At 38.7% G+C, this 21963-nt stretch overlaps 1 protein-coding gene and 1 non-coding gene across 2 annotated transcripts in view; both read right to left on the bottom strand.

The window, feature by feature from the left end:
• Positions 1-7212: 7212 nt before the first annotated feature.
• Positions 7213-7319, bottom strand: LOC138080518 (U6 spliceosomal RNA). The gene has a single exon (XR_011144978.1). It is a non-coding gene; the product is annotated as a U6 spliceosomal RNA (small nuclear RNA).
• A 2735-nt stretch (positions 7320-10054) lies between these two features.
• The window catches only part of AGBL3 (AGBL carboxypeptidase 3), a 101982-nt gene continuing 90073 nt past the window's right edge, over positions 10055-21963 (bottom strand). Inside the window, exons 15-16 of the mRNA XM_068973198.1 lie at positions 19725-19956; positions 10055-10466 (exon numbers count right to left, since the gene is read on the bottom strand). Of these exons, the coding sequence (XP_068829299.1) occupies positions 10055-10466; positions 19725-19956 (644 nt within the window). The remainder of the gene's footprint in view (positions 10467-19724; positions 19957-21963) is intronic.

Raw genomic sequence — 21963 nt, 5'->3', positions numbered from 1 at the left:
GTCGTGCCTAAGTAAACAGCTCTCTGAACTTTGGCACATTTCTGCTGACTGATGACACTGTCCCCTGATTTCACTTTCATTTCTTGCCGGTGGCTTGTGACTTTTCAGAAAGAATGTAAACAACATTGCTCTTCTCCAAGCCGGGCACTTTACCCACACCTGAGCCAACCAGCCAGCAGACCTAAATAGCCAGGTAAGTGTCTGGATGATAACACACAAGGATTCCAGAGAGGAGACTGGCCAAGACGCTTTCAAAACTCCTCATGTTTTAAACCAAGACAAACAAAACCTAGAATCTTACTCAGAAGGGACCCTCAAGATGGACTAGTTCAAGATCCCAGACCCTGCTCACCTCTGGGAAGCACCTATTCCTCTGTCCTTGCCTTTTCAGAAATCAGCTTTGTAGGATGACTGGGGGTCCCTGGACACAAAACCGTGTCTTCTTAGCGTCCTCACCAGGGTGTTTAGGCCCATGCTAGAGCAGCTGGAACATCTCCTTTCAAAATAAGAGCAGAATGGAGCTCTTATTTTTGTAATCATAGGGGCTTCTAGCCAGAGTTTAAAAATTGCTTTCTGTGTTCACATGACCAGCTGGAAATTCCGATTTGGGGTTAAGCTCGGTTAAGTCAGTAGACAGCTACCTAGTAATATTGCTGAATCCTTCAGGGTTCCTCTTCCCCTCCCTGTCCTTCCTGCAAAGGACCTGTTGCATTTCTTTCTCCCTTTTTATTTTCTTTAAAGTCAAACCCTGGAAAGAGGTGATGTGATCTAATGAAAAGAACAGAAACCTTCGGATCAGGCAGCTGTGCTGCAGATTAACGAATTATTTAACATCTCTGAACATCAGTTTCTCATCTATAGAATGGAAACAATACCTACTTTGCCTGGCTGTTGTGGAAATTGGAGATTATGCATCAAGGTTCTTAGTACAGTACTGGGCACACAGTAATGATAACTGTTATTATTAAAAGCAGGATTTCTGAATGTCTTCATAGCCTTCATAGTAATGCCTTCAAGGCAGAGACAAAATTAATTCTTTTGTACTAGTATAAACTAGTCATGAAAATTGACCACGGGTGAGTGAAGTGACATAGAATAGGAGAGATAGAAGTATACATTTAAATTTTTTATTTGAAGTTAGAATGCACACAATTTTTAGAGTCAAGAGTTTGTTAAGCTTGTTATGGAAAACAGCAGTCCCACATTATCCCCTTCTTCTCCAGGGTAGGCACCTCACCTATTTTACCTGATTCTCTAGGTATTTACATTTACATTTACATTCAGTTCTGTATGTAACATGCTTGTAATGGTATGACTTGGTTCTTCAGTTTCAAGCATAATTTTTATACATAGCTTTCTTCCTCCTCACTTCTGTTCCACAAATACAAGTCCTCATTCCCTCTTTCAAATTGGTCATTATTTGTCTAAACTGATACTTAGTGTCTACAATATTGTAACTATGTAAATACCATATATCAATAACCTCAGATATGCAGATGACACCACCCTTATGGCAGAAAGTGAAGAACAACTAAAGAGCCTCTTGATGAAAGTGAAAGAGGAGAGTGAAAAAGTTGGCTTAAAACTCAACATTCAGAGAACTAAGATCATGGCATCTGGTCCCATCACTTCATGGCAGATAGATGGGGAAACAGTGGAAACAGTGAGAGATTTTATTTTGGGGGGCTCCAAAATCACTGCAGACAGTGACTGCAGCCATGAAATTAAAAGACACTTGCTCCTTGGATGGAAAGTTATGACCAACCTGGACAGCATATTAAGAAGCAGAGGCATTACTTTGCCAACAAAGGTCCATCTAGTCAAAGCTATGGTTTTTCCAGTGGTCATGTATGGATGTGAGAGTTGGTCTATAAAGAAAACTGAGCACCAGAGAATTGATGCTTTTGAACTGTGGTGTTGGAGAAGACTCTTGAGAGTCCCTTGACTGCAAGGAAATCCAACCAGTCCATCCTAAAGGAGATCAGTCCTGGGTGTTCATTGGAAGGACTGATGTTGAAGCTGAAACTCCAATACTTTGGCCACCTGGTGCGAAGAACTGACTCCTTGGAAAAGACCCCAATGCTGCGAAAGATTGAAGGTGGGAGCAGAAGGGGATGACAGAGGACAAGATGGTTGGATGGCATCACTGACTCAATGGACATGAGTTTGGATAAACTCCAGGAGTTGGTGATGAACAGGAGACCTGGCGTGCTGTGGTTCATGGGGTCGCAAAGAGTCGGATGCGACTGAACAACTGAACTGAACTGAAATACCATGTATAGTAGCTGAGCCAGGTGGAAAATGATGATTTCCTTTGCTTTCCTGCATGAAAGTTTATCTTATTCTGCAGGTGCTGCCCGCCTTACGTCTCTGTCTGTTCCCTTGGTTTTCTGTGTGCTCTACTCTAACCCAGCCCTGACGTCTGCACGGTACTTTTCTCTTTTCAAGGAATTTACATGCATGGTGTCTGATCTCCTCCCAGGATAATCTCCCCCAGTGCCTTCCAGCCTGCTCCAGTCTGTCATCCTGGCATTTCATTTCACCACCACCATCCTGGGGTTCTTACTGCCTCTCTCCAATGTTGGATCACATATTTCCTGCATCAGAGGCTTTTTTCAGTCTATTCTTTATCTACTCTTAAATTTGATCAAATATAGAAGAATATAGAATTTTAGGTTAAAAATAATTTGCCTTTATAATTTTGAAAGTCTTGTTCCATTCCATCTAGCTTTCACTAAAGTTGAGAAGGTTAAAGCCATCCTGCTTTCTGGCTTCCAAAATGGCCTCCTGTCCTAGTCTCATCCTTGTAGCTTTGTCTTGTAAGATAACATTGTTATTTTAGTAGGTTTTTGAGAAGGAGCAAAATTAAATATGTGTCCAGTTTGCTAGTTTTTACTGAAAGTCTAATTTTTTTTTTAAACCCTAGGAGGGCGCTCTCTGGCTCTCTTTCACTGGTTTGCTCTGGCAACACAATGGCCTTCTAAGTTTGTTGCTTTATCAAACTCCTGTGTGTGCTGTGACCCCATGGACTGTATCCCACCAGGCTCCTCTGTCCATGGGATTCTCCAGGCAGGAATACTGGAGTGGGGTACCCAGTATTGCCTACCCAGGGATTCTTTACCGTCTGAGCCACCAGGGAAGCCCAATGAATACTGGAGTGGGTAGCCTATCCCTTCTCCTGGGATCTTCTGAATCCAAGAATCGAATCCAGGTCTCCAGCACTGCAGGTGGATTGAGCCACCAGGGAAGCCCAATCAAGCTCCTAGGCTCCCCTTAACTGCTGCTGCTGCTAAGTCACTTCAGTCGTGTCCGACTCTGTGTGACCCCATAGACGGCAGCCCACCAGGCTCCCTGAGATTCTCCAGGCAAGAACACTGGAGTGGGTTGCCATTTCCTTCCCCAATGCATGAAAGTGAAAAGTGAAAGTGAAGTCGCTCAGTCATGCCCAACTCTTAGCGACCCCATGGACTACAGCCCACCAGGCTGCTCCTTCCATGGGATTTTCCAGGTAAGAGTAGTGGAGTGGGGTGCCATTGCCTTCTCCTCCTTAACTGCTAATCACCCACATCTCCATTGTTTTTGACAGCATCCTTAGGAACTTCTCCAGATTCCGTTTCAAACAAACCAGTATAAGTAGAGGGAACTCCAGAGCTCTCAGCCTTGGTCACATACTGCACAGAGTGGCGTTTCCCTCACTCTCCACTGGGGTGAAGAGCAAAGTGGGTTGTGGTTTAAGTGCCATGAACTCTCACTCCCCTTACTGAGATTCAGTAGACTTTTTAAAATAAATGTTTCTTCACTTGTTATGTGTTGTTGGGACAGTTTCTTTTAGAAAAATATTTATTTATTTATTTGGCTTTGCTGGGTCTTAGCAGCGGCACGCGAGATCATTAGTTGTGGCGTGTGGGATCTAGTTCCTTGACCTGGGACTGAACCCTGGCCCCCTCCACTGGGACTGTGGAGCCTTAGCCATTAGACCACTAGGGAAGTCCCTTACGATTATTTTTAAAGACTTAATTTTTTTTTAAAAAACAAGTTTTGGTATTCTCACTGGGGAGTGGATGGAGGGTTTTCTCAGGTTGTAGTTCTAGAACTGGATTTGTGCCCCTTTATTATTTTTTAAAGGGAAATTTTTTAACTGCATAAAATCTAAAGACATTTAGATAGCAAAGAATATCATGAACAAATCTGAAATGATAAGAAGTAGTGGTTGTAAATTAATAAAAGTACTGATAGGTTTAACTGGGAATGTCTTGTGGTTGTTTAGGTTTTTGTTTTCTTGAAGCTGATAAAACCAATAACAGTTTATTGAGGTAAATATTAAGCTACTTATATAGACTTCTAATAGATACATATATTGTAATAGTCTTTTGTCCCCCTCTGTTTCAAATATCTCCACCTAGTTTGGTAAAACATTGATGATGGTTTAATTAAGAGTAAAAATACAGTAGTTATATCTTCTAATTCTAGGAGGCTTAATGAAATGTAAATAACATATCACAATCAAAACCATATATATTTAAAAATACTCTTAGGAATGAATAGTTCTATCAAACAATAAGAAAAAGAATCAAGTAACAGCAGTTAAACTAAATCGAGGTTAATCTAAATCACTTTTAAAGAGACAGAAAGCAACCCATCAGATGTCCTGTGGTGCACGTGGATGTTCTGGAGAGGGCTGCCCTGAAATCTGAAATGAACCTGCGTGGGACCCTGCATCCCTCGTGGTGACCCCACAGTGTGACCCTCATCCTTCCTTGGAAAGGGAGACGCTGTCATCCTCTGTACGATCTTCTCTAAAGAGAGCAGGTGAATTTACCACCAGCAGCACACTTCGAGTGAGAGATTGTAAGGGATCCCTTTTATCACTTACTGCCTGTCTTACTCACGTGTAATAGTTTGTAAGCACTTCTCTTTTTCTGGTCCTTCAGTTCCCACGCTCCTCCTGTCACTTGTCCTCTTGGGAGGCAGGTTTAGATTTTCCTGAAAGATGAGTCTTTTCATCCAGACCATCCATTATTTCCCCTTGAACTTGTTCTACACATTTTTTTTTTTTTTCTGAGATGCTTTAGGCTTTAATTAGTTGGGGCTAGAAGGATTCCCATCCCTTTCTGACTGGTTGCTTGTGCTCTCGAAGGTGAGTCATTAGTACACCGTGATGTGAGAGTTAAGGGACATCGCTTTTTGATTCATTTTGCGAGATCTGCTGTGTCCTCAAGTGAAGAGTGGACCCTTCCACATTTAAGTGCTGCCTAACACAGACTTTGTACCCTTGGAGGACTGGCCTCTGCGAAAGGCAGTTTGAGGCCTTTATAGGTTTGTGTAAACTAATCTTTTCACTGACATAATAATATTCTTTATCCAGGGCAGAGAAACTTCTGACTAGCTCTTTATTCCTCCTTAAACTATGTTGGCTTCTTACTAAAGAATGAGCCACAGAAGCACCTCCTAAAGGGAAACCCAAGGGGCTTTGCTCCCAGTAGTCGGAGGACACCATCAGAGCGCTGCTCCAGGAGCAGCTGGACAGCTAGTTTGGTGGCCGCCGGAAGGCCCTCCATGGCCCCAAAGGCACAGACGCCAGGCCTCTGGCTGCTAGGATGCCGTGGACCACACTGCCTGCTTCTGCCCCTGTGGAGTGAGTACATCGAAAACAAACAAGTGCCTGGCACTCAGGCTAGACCATCGGTGGGGCAGGGCAAGGGAGGCCTGGTTGAATAAAACGTTACACGCTTTGTTCTGTTCACTGTTGCACACATAGAAAGTGATATTTGTCCTGAGCGTCAGGGAAAATGTAAAAGGCTGACGGCAGTCAGAAAAGAACCCACAAGCTCCGCTACTCTGGGCCCCACCTGACGTTGCATAAAACCAGAGATCAGAGTGGTGTCGCGCTGTAACCTGTTCTCTGAACACGAGCACGTCAGGGCATGGTGGTGAGTCATGTGGAGTAGAGGACGCATGGGCCACATTCCTGGGTGAGGCTCCTTCTCCAGATTTGGAATTTCCTTCTGTAGCCTTGAAGCCTGATCCTGCCTACAGAGGTTCCAGGGATCTCGCTTCTCTGTAGGCCCTTTTGAGCCTGTGTTGGTCAGTGCAGAAAAGCCGGGTCAGAGAAATGAAGAGCCTCCCCCAGGGTATTTCCTCACTGATCTGGAGTTCAGTTAGAACTCAGGAGAAATCAAGAGGAACCGTCAATGTCTGCACCTTTTGTGTCATTTCCGTGGAGCATTGTTGTAGTTTGGCCCAGGTGTTCTCAGTCACCTGGGGATGACTCTGCGCCAGGTGCCTGCCCTCGGGTGGCCCTGCCACCATCGGCACAGAGTCGTATTCAGGACTGTTGTTACCTCTGCTGAGGGAGTGCGTCATTCTATCAGCGAACTGTGCCATCTTTTATTTCTTTAAACAGAACCTCACTCTCCTGGTATCTACCAGACTCAGACCCAGAGTCTCACGTGTCCATCACGGAGGACTCTTCCATGAACAGTTCTCTCCTCACAGACTTTTCCCAGAGAAGAAAGGACCGAACAATCTGCAGAGACTGGTCTGGGAATCCTGGAGGGGCCTCCAGGATTTGGGTCAATGGTCCACCTAGGAATGTGGAGAAGAGAGGCTCTTACCAGGCTCGGAGGTGAGGGGTGAAGATGGCCAAATGCTTGATGAAGTGATAGTTGTTTCTTTGTTTATAGTTTATTTATTTGAAAGACAAGTTGCCAACTAGGAGTTCATAACAGGTTTCTGAAAGTAGAGAATTCGGCTATGGTAGTATATAAAGAGATGTTCCTATGAAGAAACAAAGACAAGTAAACCCCTTTTATGTGCAGAAAGGGTACTCACCTTTCTGGGATAAAGGTGAAATACAACTTTTTTGGTGATAATGGGCAGATTGTTTTTATCTTAAAAGCCTGATTATAAAAGAACAATTTAATGGTATCAGGATGAAAGCCCTAGTGTTAGTGTATGTCTTTGTTTCCTATTATAAAGCCCTTCTGCCAAGGTCAGCAGCATCAGTGCCAAGTCAGAAACCCAGGCTCTACCAGGCCTCACTGTTGCCTTGTGTGGGGAACCAAAGATGGTACAGAATCTGGGTCACGTCTGCAGAGAGGATGGGGTCACAGCTCATTCTTAGTCCACCTATCACAGTGGCCTTCATTTGAAAAGTTTTTTTCTTTTTTGCTGGACATGGGAAATTCAGGTCTGCCAATACCACACTTGTCCTTTTTTATGGAGCACGTCATGAATTTGGATGTCATCCTTGTTTAATGGCCATGCTCATCTTCTCTGTATCGTTCCAGTTTTAGTATATGTGCTGCTAAAGCGAGCACCACACTGTCTTGATTAATGCTCTCTTATAGACTGTAAGTCTTTTAAGTCTTGGAGTCAAATAACATCAGTCCTGTCACCTCTTCTGCCCTTTCGATATTGTGTTGGACATTCTGAATCTTTAATCTTTCTATGGAAACTTTAGAATCAAGTTGGTTGATAATTTGCTAGAATTTTGATTGGAATTTTGTTGAATCTGTAGTTCAAGTTGAAAAGAACTGACATCTTAATGGTAGTGAGTCTTCCTATCCATGTATACATGGAATATTTCTCCATTTATTTACTCTTTGATTTCTTTCATCAGAACTTTTAAGTATTCCTTATGTAAATCTTGAACAGTTTTGATTTATACCCAAGTATTTGAATTTTTGGTGCTGATGTAAATGGTATTGTGTTTTTAATTCCAAACTCTAGTATTCATTGTTGGTGTATAACATGGTGACTTTTGTATATTAACTTTGTATCTTTTAATCTTGCTATAATTACTTATTACTTCCAGCAGGTTGTTTTTTGTTGATTCTTTGGAATTTTCTATATAGATAACCATATATTCTGTCAACAAATACAGTTTTATTTCTTCCTTATATTTTCTTATTGCATTACTTAGTGCTTCCAGTATGATTTTGAATGGGAGAGCAGACACCTTTGCCTTATTTCTTATCTTAACAGGAAAGTATCTAGTTTCATCATTAAATACAATGTGAGTTATAGATATTTTGATAGATATTTAATCAAATTGAGGAAATTTCTCTCCACTCTTAATTTGCTGAGTGTTTCTATTCATGAATGGGTGTGGGATTTTGTTCTTTTTCTGCATATATTGATGTTATATAATTTTTCTTCCTTATTCTGTTGTTGTGATGGATATTAATAACTGAATACTGAATCAGGCTTGCATACCTAGATTTTATAAAGTCTACTTGACCGCGGTATATAATTCTTTTTATACATCATTGGCTTCTATTTTCTAATGCTTTGTTGAGGATTTTTGCATCTATGTTCACAGAAGATATTGGTCTGTAATTTTCTTTTCTTGTAATATGCTTGTCTGGTTTTAGCATTAGGGTAATGCTGGCCCCATAGGTTATGTTAGGAAGTAGTCTTTTTGCTTCTATCTTCTGGAAGAGATTGTAGAGAACTGGTATAATTTCTTCCTTAAATTTTTGGTGGAATTCATCAGTGAACTTGTCTGGGCCTGGTGATTTCTCTTTTGGCAGGTTAGTATTTATTGATTTAATTTCTTTAATTCATATAGGCCTCTTTAAATTGTCTATTGCTTTTTGTGTGAATTTTGACAAATTGTGTCTTTCAAGGAATTAGCCCATTCCATCTAGGTTATTGCATTTCGGGGTCAAGAGTTGTTCATAATATTCCTTAATTATCTTTTTAATTTCTATGGAATCAATGTTAGTGGCCCCTCTTTTGTTTCTGATGTTAGTAATTTGTGTGTTTTTTCCTAATTAACATGGCTAGAAGTTTGTAAATTTTATTGACAATGGAATTCAGTGCAGAAAAGAAATGAGTTATCAAGCCATGAAAGACATGATAGAACTTACATGAATATTACTAAGTGAAAGATGCCAATCTGAAAAGGCTACATACTTTATGATTGCAATTATATGATATTCTGGAAGAGGCAAAACTAGGGAGACAGTAAAAAGATCAGTGGTTGCCAGGGTTTGAGTGGGAGAGAGGGATGAATAGGCAGAGAGAGCATAGAGAATTTTAGGGCAGTGAAACTAATTTGTATGATACTATAATGGTAGATACATTTCATTATACATTTGTCCAAACCCATAGAAAGTACAATACCAAGAGCAAACCCTGATGTGAAACTATGGACTTTGGATGATAATGAGGTATCAGTGTAGGTTCATCAGTTGTAACAAATGAATCACTCTGGTGGGATGGTGATAATAGGAGTCTACCTTCTGATTAGTATTGCTGTGAACCTAAAACTTCTCTAAAAAATAAAGTCTATTAAAACCAAACCCAGAACGTAACAGTTACTCTTTTAATACCCCCATGAGCTCTCCTTGAACCCTCTTTGGCCATTGGAAATATTGTTGAGAGTACATTCCCCAACCTCAGATCTTCCTAGTTGCATCTTGCTCCTGGGACCTAATGAAGCTTGTGGCCTGTAACTTGAACTAGCTCTCCTGATTCTCAGTGGCTTTATCCTGTAGTGGCCATCATTGTTGACCTGCAACTCCAGGCAGACTGACTCTCTTCTTACTTATCCCATCCATCTTGATTTATTTGCCCGCTATACCCGTTTCTCTGCAGTAAGTCACTAATGGTTTCTAGCACACTGCAAGACAGAAGTTAAAGAAACAGTGTTTGTTGACTGATTCATTAAAGTGCCTAGTAGAAACTCAAAGAGCAGTACATGTCATCCTTGCCTTGAGGTCTTGGTCTTTTAGTGTTGTGTGAATAAATCATTTCAGAAGAAATCAAAAGTTCAGACTTTTTTTATCTTGACAAAAATTAAATATAAATATCTAAGTGATTTTTCATTTTCTGTATTTTTCTGGATTTCTTTTTAACTCTGAAAGATGTCCCCGCTAAAGAAGATAGGATATCTGAAATTTGTAGTTTAGTACATGCACATGAACAGGTGGGAGGGGGTAGGGATTGAGGGGCCAGGAGGGCTTCCTTTGTCTTTCTTTCCTTTTTCTTTTTACTGTGTTAGACATGTTATCTCTCATCCACAGTTTTCAAGCAGCATAAAGGTAGATTATGTGTCCCTCTGCAACTTCAGGTGAAAGGTGGGCTGGCCATGCTTCTGTTTTGGCTGCTCTCCCTTAGTTTTAGTTGGATGGGAGGCTGTCTGCATAGTGCCTTGCGGGCTGGATCCTTCAGCTTGCAGACTCTCGTCTGCATCCTTCTCAGAACTTGAGGGAGTCATCTCCCATTTGCCGCTGGCAGCTTTCATGTCTTTATTCTTTGTGGCCTTGACTCGAGAACATTTTCTCCTCTTCTTGGGCCCTCTAAGAGGCAGCGAACTTTCAGATGACTTTCGGGACAGAGGCTGGAGCCATTTTGAAGAGCTTACTATAAGAGTCCTCTGGCTTATCAAAGGGAGATTTCTGGGTGGTGTCCAAGATGCGCTGCATTTCCTTATGTTTATGTTAGAAGATGGCTTTTGTCTAGGAAAGAAATGAAATATGTGAGCTTCTGCCCAATATGTACCCTAAGTATTTGTAGTCCTTAGGTACTGTCATAGTATAAATTGTATTTTTTTTCCCTTTGCTGAGTTCATTCTCCTTTAAGACTCTTAGCTTTATTTCTGTCAGAATGATCTAACTTCATTTTTGGTCATAATTTTTAAGCACTATTCCAACCTTGTATTTTTAAATGCCCTGAGGATATGTTTATTTGGATACCTGCCCTGACTCCAGGCTTCCTGGTATAATGGCTACTCTGGGCCTCAGCCCTTTCTTACATTAATGCATTCAGCTGAAGTCAATGCTCTCTAAAATTCTACCTTGCTCTAAAAATCTACTTTGTATATGCTATTAGAACTAATTCAGTGTACATGCACTGTCCTCCCACCCCGCTCATCCCCTATATTCAGTAAAGAGATCAATATAAGTCCAAGAGAGAGGTTTTCCTCGAGAGAGTGAGGTTTTCAAAATTACTAATTGTCACTACCTAAAGTCTCTCAGTTTTTCTTTAGAATTCCATTTTTTAACCACAAAATATCAACCATGTTTTTAATTAAACTCTTAATTTTGAGATAACTGTAGACCTACCTACAGCTGGAAGAAATAATATAGAGATGTACCCTTCATCCAGTTTCCCCTAAATGAAATATCTTGCAAAACTACAAACAATAACACAGTTAGGATATTGCCATTGACATAGTCAAGATACAGAATAGTTCCTTCACGTTTCCCTTTTACTGTCATACCTACTTTCCTCCTTCCTCATCTCCTCAACTCCGGGCAACCAATTTGTTGTCCAGATTACATAATTTTGCTATTTCAAGAGTGTTGTACAAGTGAACTTATATTGAACCTTTTGGGATTGACTTTTTTTTTCACCCAGCAAACCCTGGAGTTCATTCTGTATTTATTGCTGAGGTCATGGCATGGATGTACCAGTTTGTTTAATGATTCATCCATTGAAGGACATGTGAGTTGTTTCCAGTTTATAGGTATTAGAAATAAAGCTGCTATAAACCTTTGTGAACAGGTTTTTGTGTGAATGTAAGTCTTCCTTTCTCTGGGATTAAAGCTCAGGAGAGCAATTGCTGGGTTATATGTTAGTTTTATATTTGGTTTGTGAAGAAACTACCAAGCTGTTTTCCAGAGTGAAAACATATATATTCCTACCAGCAATATATGAGTGACCCAATTTCTTTGCATCCTCATCAACATTTGGTGTTATCATTATTTTTATGGTAGCCATTCTGATAGGTATGTAATGATGACTCACTGTGGTTTTATTTTGCGTTTCCCTAGTGGCTAATGATGTGGAACATGTTTTCATGTGTTTATGTGCCATCTGTATATTGTTTGGTGAAGTTACAGTTCATGTCTTTTGCTCATTTTCTAAGTGATCTATTTGTTTCCTTATTGTTGACTTTTTCCTACTCCTATTGTTTTATTTTTATTTTATTTTTTAAATTGAAGTAGAATTGATTTGCAGTGTTGCATTAGTTTTGGGTGTACATAAAGTTATTCAGTTGTACCATATATATATATATATATATATATTCTTTTTCCTATTATTTTCCATTATGGTTTATTACAGAATGTTGAATATAGTCCCCTGGGCTATACAGTAGGACTTTATTGTTTATTTATTTTATATATGTAGTTTGCATCTGCTAATTCCAAACTCCTAAATTATCTCTTTCCCTTCCTTTCCCCCTTTGGTAACCATGAGTTTGTTCTGTGTCTGTGAATCTATTTCTGTTTTGTAAATGAGCTCATTTGTATCATATTTTAGATTCCACATATAAGTGATACCATATCATTTGTCTTTCTCTTCTTTCGGTTAGTATGATAATCTGGAGGTCAGTCCATCTTGCTGCAAATGGCGTTATTTCATTATTTTTATGGCTGAGTAATATTCCATTATATACACCACATCTCTGTTATCCATTTATCTATTGATGGACATTTGGTTGCTTCCATGGTTTGGCTATTGTAAATAGAGTTATTCTGAACACTGAGGTGCATCCATCTTTTTGAAGTAGAGTTTTCTCTGGATATATGCCCAGCAGTGGGATTGCTGGATCATATGGCAAATCTATTTTTAGTTTTTTAAGGGAACTTCATACTGTTTTCAGTTGTGGTTGCCCCAGTTTACATTCTTACCAACAACGTAGGAGGGTTCCTTTTTTCTCCACACCCTCTCCAGCATTTATTATTTATAGATTTTTTTGATTAATGTGTATCTCAGCGTGTTCCTCCTTGGGTTTATCCTGTATGGGACCCCCTGCACTTTCTGGACTTGGGTGACTCTCCGTTTCTACATTAGGAAAGTTTTTGACTATAATCTCATCTAGTGTTTTCTCAGGCCCTTTCTCTTTTTCTTCGGGACCCCTATAATTCGAATATTAGTGCATTTAATGTTGTCCCAGAGGTGTCTGAGACTGTTCTCATTTCATTCTTTATTCTGTTCCATGGCAGAGATTTCCACCATTCTGTCTTCTCAGTCACTTATCTGTTCTTCTGCCTCGGTTATTCTGCTATTGATTCCTTCTAGTGTATTTTTCATTTCAGTTATTTATGTTCACGTCTGTTGTATTCTTTGTAGACTTTTTAATGATGGCCATTCTGACCAGTGCGAGGTAATACCTCACTGTGCTTTTGATTTACATTCCTCTAATAGTTAGCATAGTTGACCATTTTTTCATGTGCCTATTGGCCATCTGTATGTCTTCTTTGGAGAGTCTATTTAGATGTTCTGCACATTTTTTGATAGGATTGGTTTTTTTAAAATATTAAACTGTATAAAATGTTTGTATATTTTGGAAAATTAAGCCTTTATTGGTTGCATCATTTGCAAGTGTTTTTCCCAGTCTGTATGTTGTCTGTTCATTTTTTTTATGGTTCCTTTGCTGTACAAAAACTTGTAAGTTTGAGTCTCATTTGTTTATTTTTGCTTTTATTTCTGTTGCCCTGGGAGACTGACCTAAGAAACATTGCTACAATTTATGTCAGAGAATACTTTGCCTATGTTCTCTTCTAGGAGTTTAATGGTGTCATGTCTTATATTTAAGTCTTTAAGCCATTTTGAGTTTATATTTGTGTAGGGTGTGAAGGAGTGTTCTAACTTTATTTACATGTGACTGTAGCTTTCCCAGCACTACTTGCTAAAGAGACTGTTCTGCATTGTATATTCTTGACTCTTTTGTTGAAGACTGATCCTAAGTATAGGTTTATTTCTGGGCTCTCTATTTTTTCTGCTGATTCATATGTCTGTTTTTGTGCCAGTACCATACTGTTTTGATTATTGTGGCTTTTTGGCATTTTCTGAAGTCTGGGACAAGTTATACCTCCAGCTTTGTTCTTTTCCCACCAAATTGCTTTGGCAATTTTGGGTCTTTTATGCTTCCATATAAATTTTAGGATGATTTGTTCTAGTTTTGTTAAAAATGTCATAGATAATTTTATACAGGTCACATTAAATCTGTAAATTGCTCTGGGGAGTGTGGCCATTTTAATAGTGTTAATTCTTCCAATCCAAGAGCATGGAATATCCTTCCATTTCTTTGAATCATCTTTAGTTTCCTTTATCTATGTTTTATGTTCTCAACATATGGGTCTTTTACTTCCTTGGTCACCTCCTTTGTTCTTTTTTTTTTGATTTGATTCTAAACAAGATTTTTTTTTTACTTTCCTTTTCTGATACTTCATTATTAGTATATAGAAATGCAACCTATTTCTGTATGTTAATCTTTTAACCTGCTACCCTGTTGAATTCGTTTATCAGTTGTAGTAGTTCTTGGGTGGAGTCTTTAGGATTTTCTGTATATACTGAATCATGTCGTCTGCATGTCATGACAGTTTTACCTCTTCCTTTCCAACTTGGATCCTTTTTTTTTTTTCTTTTCTGATTACTGTGGCTAGGTTCCAATGCTATGTTGAACAGAAGTGGTGAGAGTGGGCATGCTTGTCTTGTTTCAGCTTTTAGTGAGGGTTTCAGCTTTCCGTCATTGAGTATTATGTTGGCTGTGCATTTATCTACATAGCTTTTGTTGTGCTGAGGTATGTTCCCTTTGTACCCACTTTGGTGAGAGTTTCTACCCTGAATAAATTTTCAAATGATTTTTTTGCCTCTGTTGATGATAGAGGATCATAGATCATCTACCTGATGATCATGTGCTTTTTGTCTTTTCTTTTGTTGATGTAGTTGTATCACATTAATTGATATGCATATGTTGAGCCATCTTTTGACCCTGGGATGAATCCAGCTTGATTGTGGTGTTTGATCTTTTTTATATGTTGTTGGATTTGGTTTGCTAATATTTTGCTGAGAATTTCTGCAGGCAGAATATTATAGGTTATGTTTTGTTATTCAACTGCCACTCTATGTCTTTTAGTCTATTGACACTTAAGGTAATTATTGATAGATATGAATTGTTGTCATTTTAAACCTTGTTTTCCAGTTGATTTTGCATTTCTTCTTTATTCCTTTTTTTCCCCCCTTTTTCCTTTTGTGGTTTGATGGAGTTTTTAGATTGCATAAAAATTCTATTTTTATTTATCTGTAGTGTTTTTGAGTGTATCTTTTTAAGTGTTTTTTACGTAATGTATGAATAACTTATCACATCTAATGGTGTAATTTTCCCAGCTTGAGTGGAATATAGATATCTAACCTTTCTTTATGTCCCCTTTACCTTCTCATATTTGTAACTGTCTTAAATATTTTCCTTTAGATACATTTAGAACTATATCAGTGTAATAACTTTTGCTTCAACCATCAACATATTTAGAGAACTCGAGAAGGAAATCTTATTATATTTACCTGTACATTTGCTCAGCATTATCTATTTCCTGATGTTCCTCCTCTATTTTTTCTGTTTAAAAAGGTTTAGTCATTCTTTTACTGTAGGTATTCTAGTGAAAAATTCTCTTTAGTTTTCCTTCATCTTAACATTTGTTGAGTTCTCCTTTATTTTTGCTGTGTGTCAGGTTGTGGGTTGACAGTTCCTTTCTTTCAATAATTGAAAACATTGTGCCACTTCTTCTAGCCTCTATAGTTTCTGCTGAGAAACTGGCTGTAATTAAACTTGTTTCCCTTATAAATAAGGTGTCATTTTTCTCTGGCTGCTTTCAGGAATTATTTTCTTTAGTTTTCGGAAGTTAAATTTTGGAATATTTTGGCATGATTTCTTTGAGTTTATCCTGTTAATGGTTTGCTCAGTTGTTTGATCTGTAGGTTTATGTCTCTTGCCAGATTTGGAGTACCTTTGAGTACCTTCTCAGCCTTGCTGCTTTCTCTTCTCTTCTGGGGACTCTGAAAACATGAATGTTATATTTTATTTTATGGTTCCATAGGTCCCTGAGGTTCATTTTATTTCCAGTCTGCTTTCGATCTGGTGTTCAGGTTGGGTTATTTCTGTTCTATATCTTCCAGTTCATAGATTCTTTCCAGTGTCTTCTCAATTGTGTTGTTGAGTTTAGCCACTGAGCCTTTTATTTCAGTTATTGTGTTTTTCCATCCAAAAATTTCCCTTTGGTTCTTATTATCTTCTATTTCTTTCTCTCCTTCTCTGTCTGCCTGACTTCACCTTTTTTCTCCACACTGAGGCCTTATATTTTCTTTTGATTTACGTGTTTGTGTTTGTTGAAACATATTTTTTTTTATTATGACTGCTTTAAAAATCTTTTTCAAAAAATTCTGTTGTTACCATCATTCTCAGTGTTTGCACTTACTGATTATCAGGTTTAATCTTCCTCATACTTGGTATGATGATTTATTTCTGATTAAAACATGGACATTCTCATATAATGTTATGAGGCTGGATCTTAAACCTTCTGTTTTAACTGACTTTGTGTGACTCTGCTGTAGCATGGGTGAGTCTTCATTACTAACAGATATAAGCAGAAGTCCAGGTTCCGCACTTAGACTCCTTGACACCAGAGGGGATCAGTTTCTCATTCCTGCTGGACAGGCGTGGGAGTTTCATCTGCCTGTGTAGCCTCCACCTACACTATGATAGAGGTGGTCTCATTCAGTTCAGTTTAGTCGCTTAGTCATGTCCGACTCTGCGACCTAATGAATCGCAGCACGCCAGGCCTCCCTGTCCATCACCAACTCCTGGAGTTCACCCAAACTCATGTCCATCGAGTCGGTGATGCCATCCAGCCATCTCATCCTCTGTCGTCCCCTTCTCTTCCTGCCCCCAATCCCTCCCAGCATCAGAGTCTTTTCCAATGAGTCAACTCTTCGCATGAGGTGGCCAAAGTACTGGAGTTTCAGCTTTAGCATCAGTCCTTTCAATGAACACCCAGGACCGATCTCCTTTAGAATGGACTGGTTGGATCTCCTTGCAGTCCAAGGGACTCGCAAGAGTCTTCTCCAACACTACAGTTCAAAAGCATCAATTCTTCGGCGCTCAACTTTCTTCACAGTCCAACTCTCACATCCATACATGACCACTGGAAAAACCATGGCCTTGACTAGACGGACCTTTGTTGGCAAAGTAATGTTTCTGCTTTTGAATATGCTATCCAGGTTGGTCATAACTTTCCTTCTGCTGGGCAATAGTAAAAGTTCTGACTCTCTTCTAGACCTACTCTGACACCCCCATAGTGAGGAGGGGAAAGCCACCTTATTTTTGTCCAGTGGGTGTGGAAGTCTAGTCTCCCTCATGGTTCCCAGTGACACTCTTGGGTGGGGATCTTTACAGGCCAGTGGGGATGGAAGTCCTGACCTGGTACTCACCTTCTTTGACACTGCCTAGCAGAGGAGCCAAGATACCTCATTATAATCTTATGAAAATGGATGGTGTTAAATATGTGGTAAGGTCACCTGTTGCTTTCTGCTTTCCTAATTTTTTCTTATTTCCTTGTATATCTATACTAGATACTTCTGGGAATGGTCTAGCCCAGGCAAAATTTTCTCTCCTCTGGGGACTGCCTCTCAAGGTAGGGCTTCAGTCAGCCATATTTGTAACTATTTGACCTCTACCCACTGGGAATGCTGCAGTCCAATTATCTTTCCTGTAATTTAGAATTGGGAATGAGAGATAGTGGGTCAGTCTTTTAAGTGAAACTGCTGTAGGATACAAATTTGTGAGTCAGGGGTGTGAAGACATTTCTGCAGAGGCAGAAAAGCAGAGACCAAAGATGGGTAGTTTTCCATTCCCAATTCCAGGCCTTACATGAATCCTGCCTGAATTCATTCTCTTTCTTATTTCCATGAATAGCCTTCCATTTTCTTACAGTTCTTCCCCTCTACCCTACCTTATGCTTTTTGATTAAACTAGGTAGAATTATTTTGTTACATGTAACCAAAGAGTTCTTAATTAATAAAGACTATTATTTACTTACACTTTTAGGCTCAGGCCAGTTCACATTGAGTGCATGTCTAGGCTCAAAGAATGTAAGGTGGCTCAGATGGTAAAGAATCTACCTACAATGCGGGAGACCTGGTTTCAATCCCTGGGTTGGGAAGATCCCCTGGAGAAGGGAATGACTGGCCACCTACTCCAGTATTCTTGCCTGGAGAATTCCATGGACAGAGAAGCCTGGCAGGTGACAGTCCATGGGGTCTCAAAGAGTTGGACATGACTGAGCAACTAAGACATTAACACTTGTGAAAATAATGACTAAAAATTCAGTGATGTACTAATTATTATCTCTCAGACCCCTTGCTTATATCCAGATTCTCAGCTTCTCAGTTCCTTTGCCTAGGTAGGTCCATTATATATATATATATATTTTTTTACTAATTTTCTGCTGTTTATTTTGCTGATATCATCATACTTGATGCTTTGTTTGCCTGAACTAATTGCTTCTCTCATATTAGCTGACCTATTAGATTCAGCTTTTTTAAGGCACTGACAGCGGCCCCATCCCACTAGAAACTGCCATCAAGTGCCTATTTTTCTAATTTTTTTTAACTTTGCTGATTTTAAAATGAAGACATATGCATTAATAAAAATTTAGGAAAAAAAAAACAGGAAGAGGAACATCATATTCTGCCAGTACTTTGACTCTGCAGAGATAATCACTGTGCTTCCAGGATTTTTTCTAGTTATATGTTTGAATATGTATAGTCTGCACACATTAAATGTATATACATAATCCATAAATGCAACCACAGCAAATCAAGCTGGTCTGCAGCTTTTATTCACTTATATATTGTGAACATCATTTTATGTTAATATATACACTGATATATTTAATAGCTACATAATCTTTCAGTTTATGGTTATATAATTATTTAAACAGTCTTCTATTGTTGGACATTTAAATTCATTTTATTTTCTTTGGCTTCTGTAAGCAATACTGCAATGAACATCACTACAGAAGTCTTCTAGCCCTTCCTGAGGCTTTTTTCCCCTTAGGACTGGTTTCTAAAGGTAGAATTTCTTAAAACAAATGTAGATATTAAGGATTTTCATATATTATTGGCTTGCCTTCCAGAAATTGTACCATTTCTATTCCAACAGGCAGTGAGTGAACTTTCCATTGAGAGACAAAAATGAGAGAATTTCATTATTGTTTTAATTTACATTCCTTGGATTTAAGTGAGATTGAACATTTTAAAGTGATTACTGGTCTTTTTTTTCTTTTCTGAATTTCTGACTCATAGCCTTTGCCCATTTTCCTATTAAAATATTCATGATTCTGTCATTGATTCAAAGACTGTATGCAGTCTTTGAATATTAAGTATGTTGGCCCTCCGTTTCTTATATTATGAAGAGAAATGTCAAAGCATATTGATGAAAGACTCTGCATTCTAAATGTCTAGTTAGGGTTGAGTCTAGTTGCTACCTATTGGCTGTGTGACCTTGAACAAATTTGAGGAACAGACTTTGCATCTCAGTTGCCTTATGTGTAGAATGTAAAATGTGTTTGTGTAAACAAAGAATCTTGTGTAGTGCATAGAAAGTACTTCATCAAATCTGTTGATAATATTAGTATTATATTTCTTACTTTCAGCTTGTCATTGTCTTTTATTTGTATTAGTTTCCTTTTGGTCTTATAGATCCAAACTAATGAGTGATTTCATGTAAATAATCAAATAAGGCCTGATAACCTTATTCCTTCACCTATCCAGTGTTTTCTTATGGCTTTGGTCCTTTGTCAAATACGGTGTAGCTGCCTCTATTAAGAGCCTATGTTTGTTTCTTAGGATGTGGAATCAATAAACCATGTTTCTTTATAAAAGAGTGCATGTATTAAATAGCTAAGAATGACAAAATTGTATTGACTTACTGATGTTGGATTTGAAAGCTGGTTCTTGGGTTGAATACCTCTTTTATCTGAGTGGTTTGCACATTTTTAGTGCTATGCATGATGGGGAGCAAATACTGCAATATTTCTTGAGTTTGAGCTATTTTTTTATCCCTGTAGATTCTTTTTTCATCATCTGTCCAGTTTATATCAGCCTTCTTGCTTTGGAAAGATGGACATTCTTTCATATTGCTTTTTAAGTTGTAATGCAGATCTAGGGAGCAACCATAAAAATATGTATAGATACATAAACTGAATTGATTAAGCAGTTACTTACTGAGCATTATCTGCCAAAGATTCTATCTAAGAATTCTTATCCATCTGAAGCTTATACTTTAATTATGGGGCAGAAAATAAACAAATAAAACATCTGTCAGATAATAAAATTTATGGGAGAAAATAAAGCTGGGAAGGGGAATAGAGAATTCTTGGGATGGGGCTGATTTCTGTTTTTAAAAAGGTGGTCAGAGAAGGCCTCCTTATGATGCTACCATGTCAGAGGACTTAGGGAGCGAGTCAAGCCACTGTCGGAGGGAGGAGCATTCGCAGCAAGGGGAACAGTAAGTGCAAAGGCACTGAGCCAGGAGCATGGTCGTGTGTGCAGGGCCCACCATGATGAGACAAGTGGCTGAAGCAGAATCAATAAGCAGAAAGATACGAGCTAGATAGGTAACTTGGTTCACACAAGGCCTCACAGGCCATTGTAAGGGCTCTGATTTTTACTGGGTGTGAAGTAGGGAGGCCCGGGAAGGCTTTGAGCAGTGTTACATCTCAGATCTGCTTTAACAGGCTCATGCTGGTTGCTGAGTGGAGAACAGACTGAAGAGGTGCAGGGGTAGACAGGCAGGCAGATCTCGTGGAAGGCTACTGAAGGAATCTGTTAACAGGAGAGCGCACGGTAGCTTGGACCAGGGTGGTGGCAGTCATCAGAGGGAGAGGCGTGCACAGGGGAGGGAAGACTCCTGAGTATATTTTGAGATTTTCCAATGAATTAGATGTGGGGTGAGAAAAGAAGAGAGAAATCAGTGGTAGCCCCAAAGCTGCTGTTTGAGGAAGTAGAAGGACAAGAGAGAAAACTGTGGGAAAAGTCTGTTAGAAATTCCTTCTTTAATATTTATTAATAGATGATATGAAGCAATTATTGTTTATTTTGTTAGTTGTGGTAACAGTATAATAACATTAAAAATGTGTAGAGAACTGTTTTAAAAAATAAAGTTCATATGAAAAGTGTTTTTTCCACTCCATACCCATTGGGATGGCTATTGTCAAAAAACAGAAAATGATGTGTAGGCAAGGATGTGGAGAGATTAAAACCCTTGTGCACTGCTGGCTGGAATGTAAAATGGTGTAGTTGATATGGAGAACAAATTGGCGGTTCCTCAAAAAACTGAAAATAGAATTACCATAGGGTAATTGATGGTCCAGCAATTCTACTTCTTCGTATATCCCCAGAATTGATGACATCTTGGAGAGTTATCTGTACACCAGTGTTCATAGTAGTGTTACTCACAGTAGCCAAAAGATGGAAGCAACTCAAGTGCCCGTTGACAGATAAATGGATAAGCAAAATGTGGTATATATATAATGGGATATTATTGAGCCTTAAAAAGGAAGGAAATTCTGATACCTGCTACAACACAGATGAACTTTAAGGACATTATGCTAAATGAAATAAGTCAGTCACTAAAAGACAAATAATGTATTTGCTTTTTTCTAAATATTTGATTCCATGTATATTGGATACCTAGAATAGTCAAAGTAGGATAGTTGCCAGGGGCAAGGAGGAGGGGGAATGGGCAGTTGTCATTTAATGGCTATGGCATTTCAGTTTTGCAAGATGAAAAGAGTTCTGGAGGCTGTGTACAACAATGTGAATGTATTCAACATTGCTGAACTTTATACTTAAAAATACTTAAGATGGTAAATTTTATGTCATGTGTATTTTAACAGAATTTTAAAAATTCAACATATATAGGTAGAGAGAGGGGAGAAAAAGAACCCTAAGTAAAACTTGAAGAAAAATTGGTGGACATTTTAAAGGATGTGGCAGTATTACTTATAATTATGATGCCTAGATTGATATGGATGTTGACCGCATAAGAAAAAAGTAAGATACACTTAGAATAAAAGAAAGAAATACATTATGTTTTATTAAAAAAAAAAGGTTTATCTAGTTAAGAGACATAGACTGAACTATTTATGGGCAAAACAATATAATTTG

This window comes from Capricornis sumatraensis, chromosome 5 (assembly GCF_032405125.1).
Source record: "Capricornis sumatraensis isolate serow.1 chromosome 5, serow.2, whole genome shotgun sequence".
Classification (NCBI taxonomy): domain Eukaryota; kingdom Metazoa; phylum Chordata; class Mammalia; order Artiodactyla; family Bovidae; genus Capricornis; species Capricornis sumatraensis.
The sequence above is the reverse complement of the archived record's forward strand: the minus strand, read 5'-3'. Positions and strand labels throughout refer to the sequence as shown.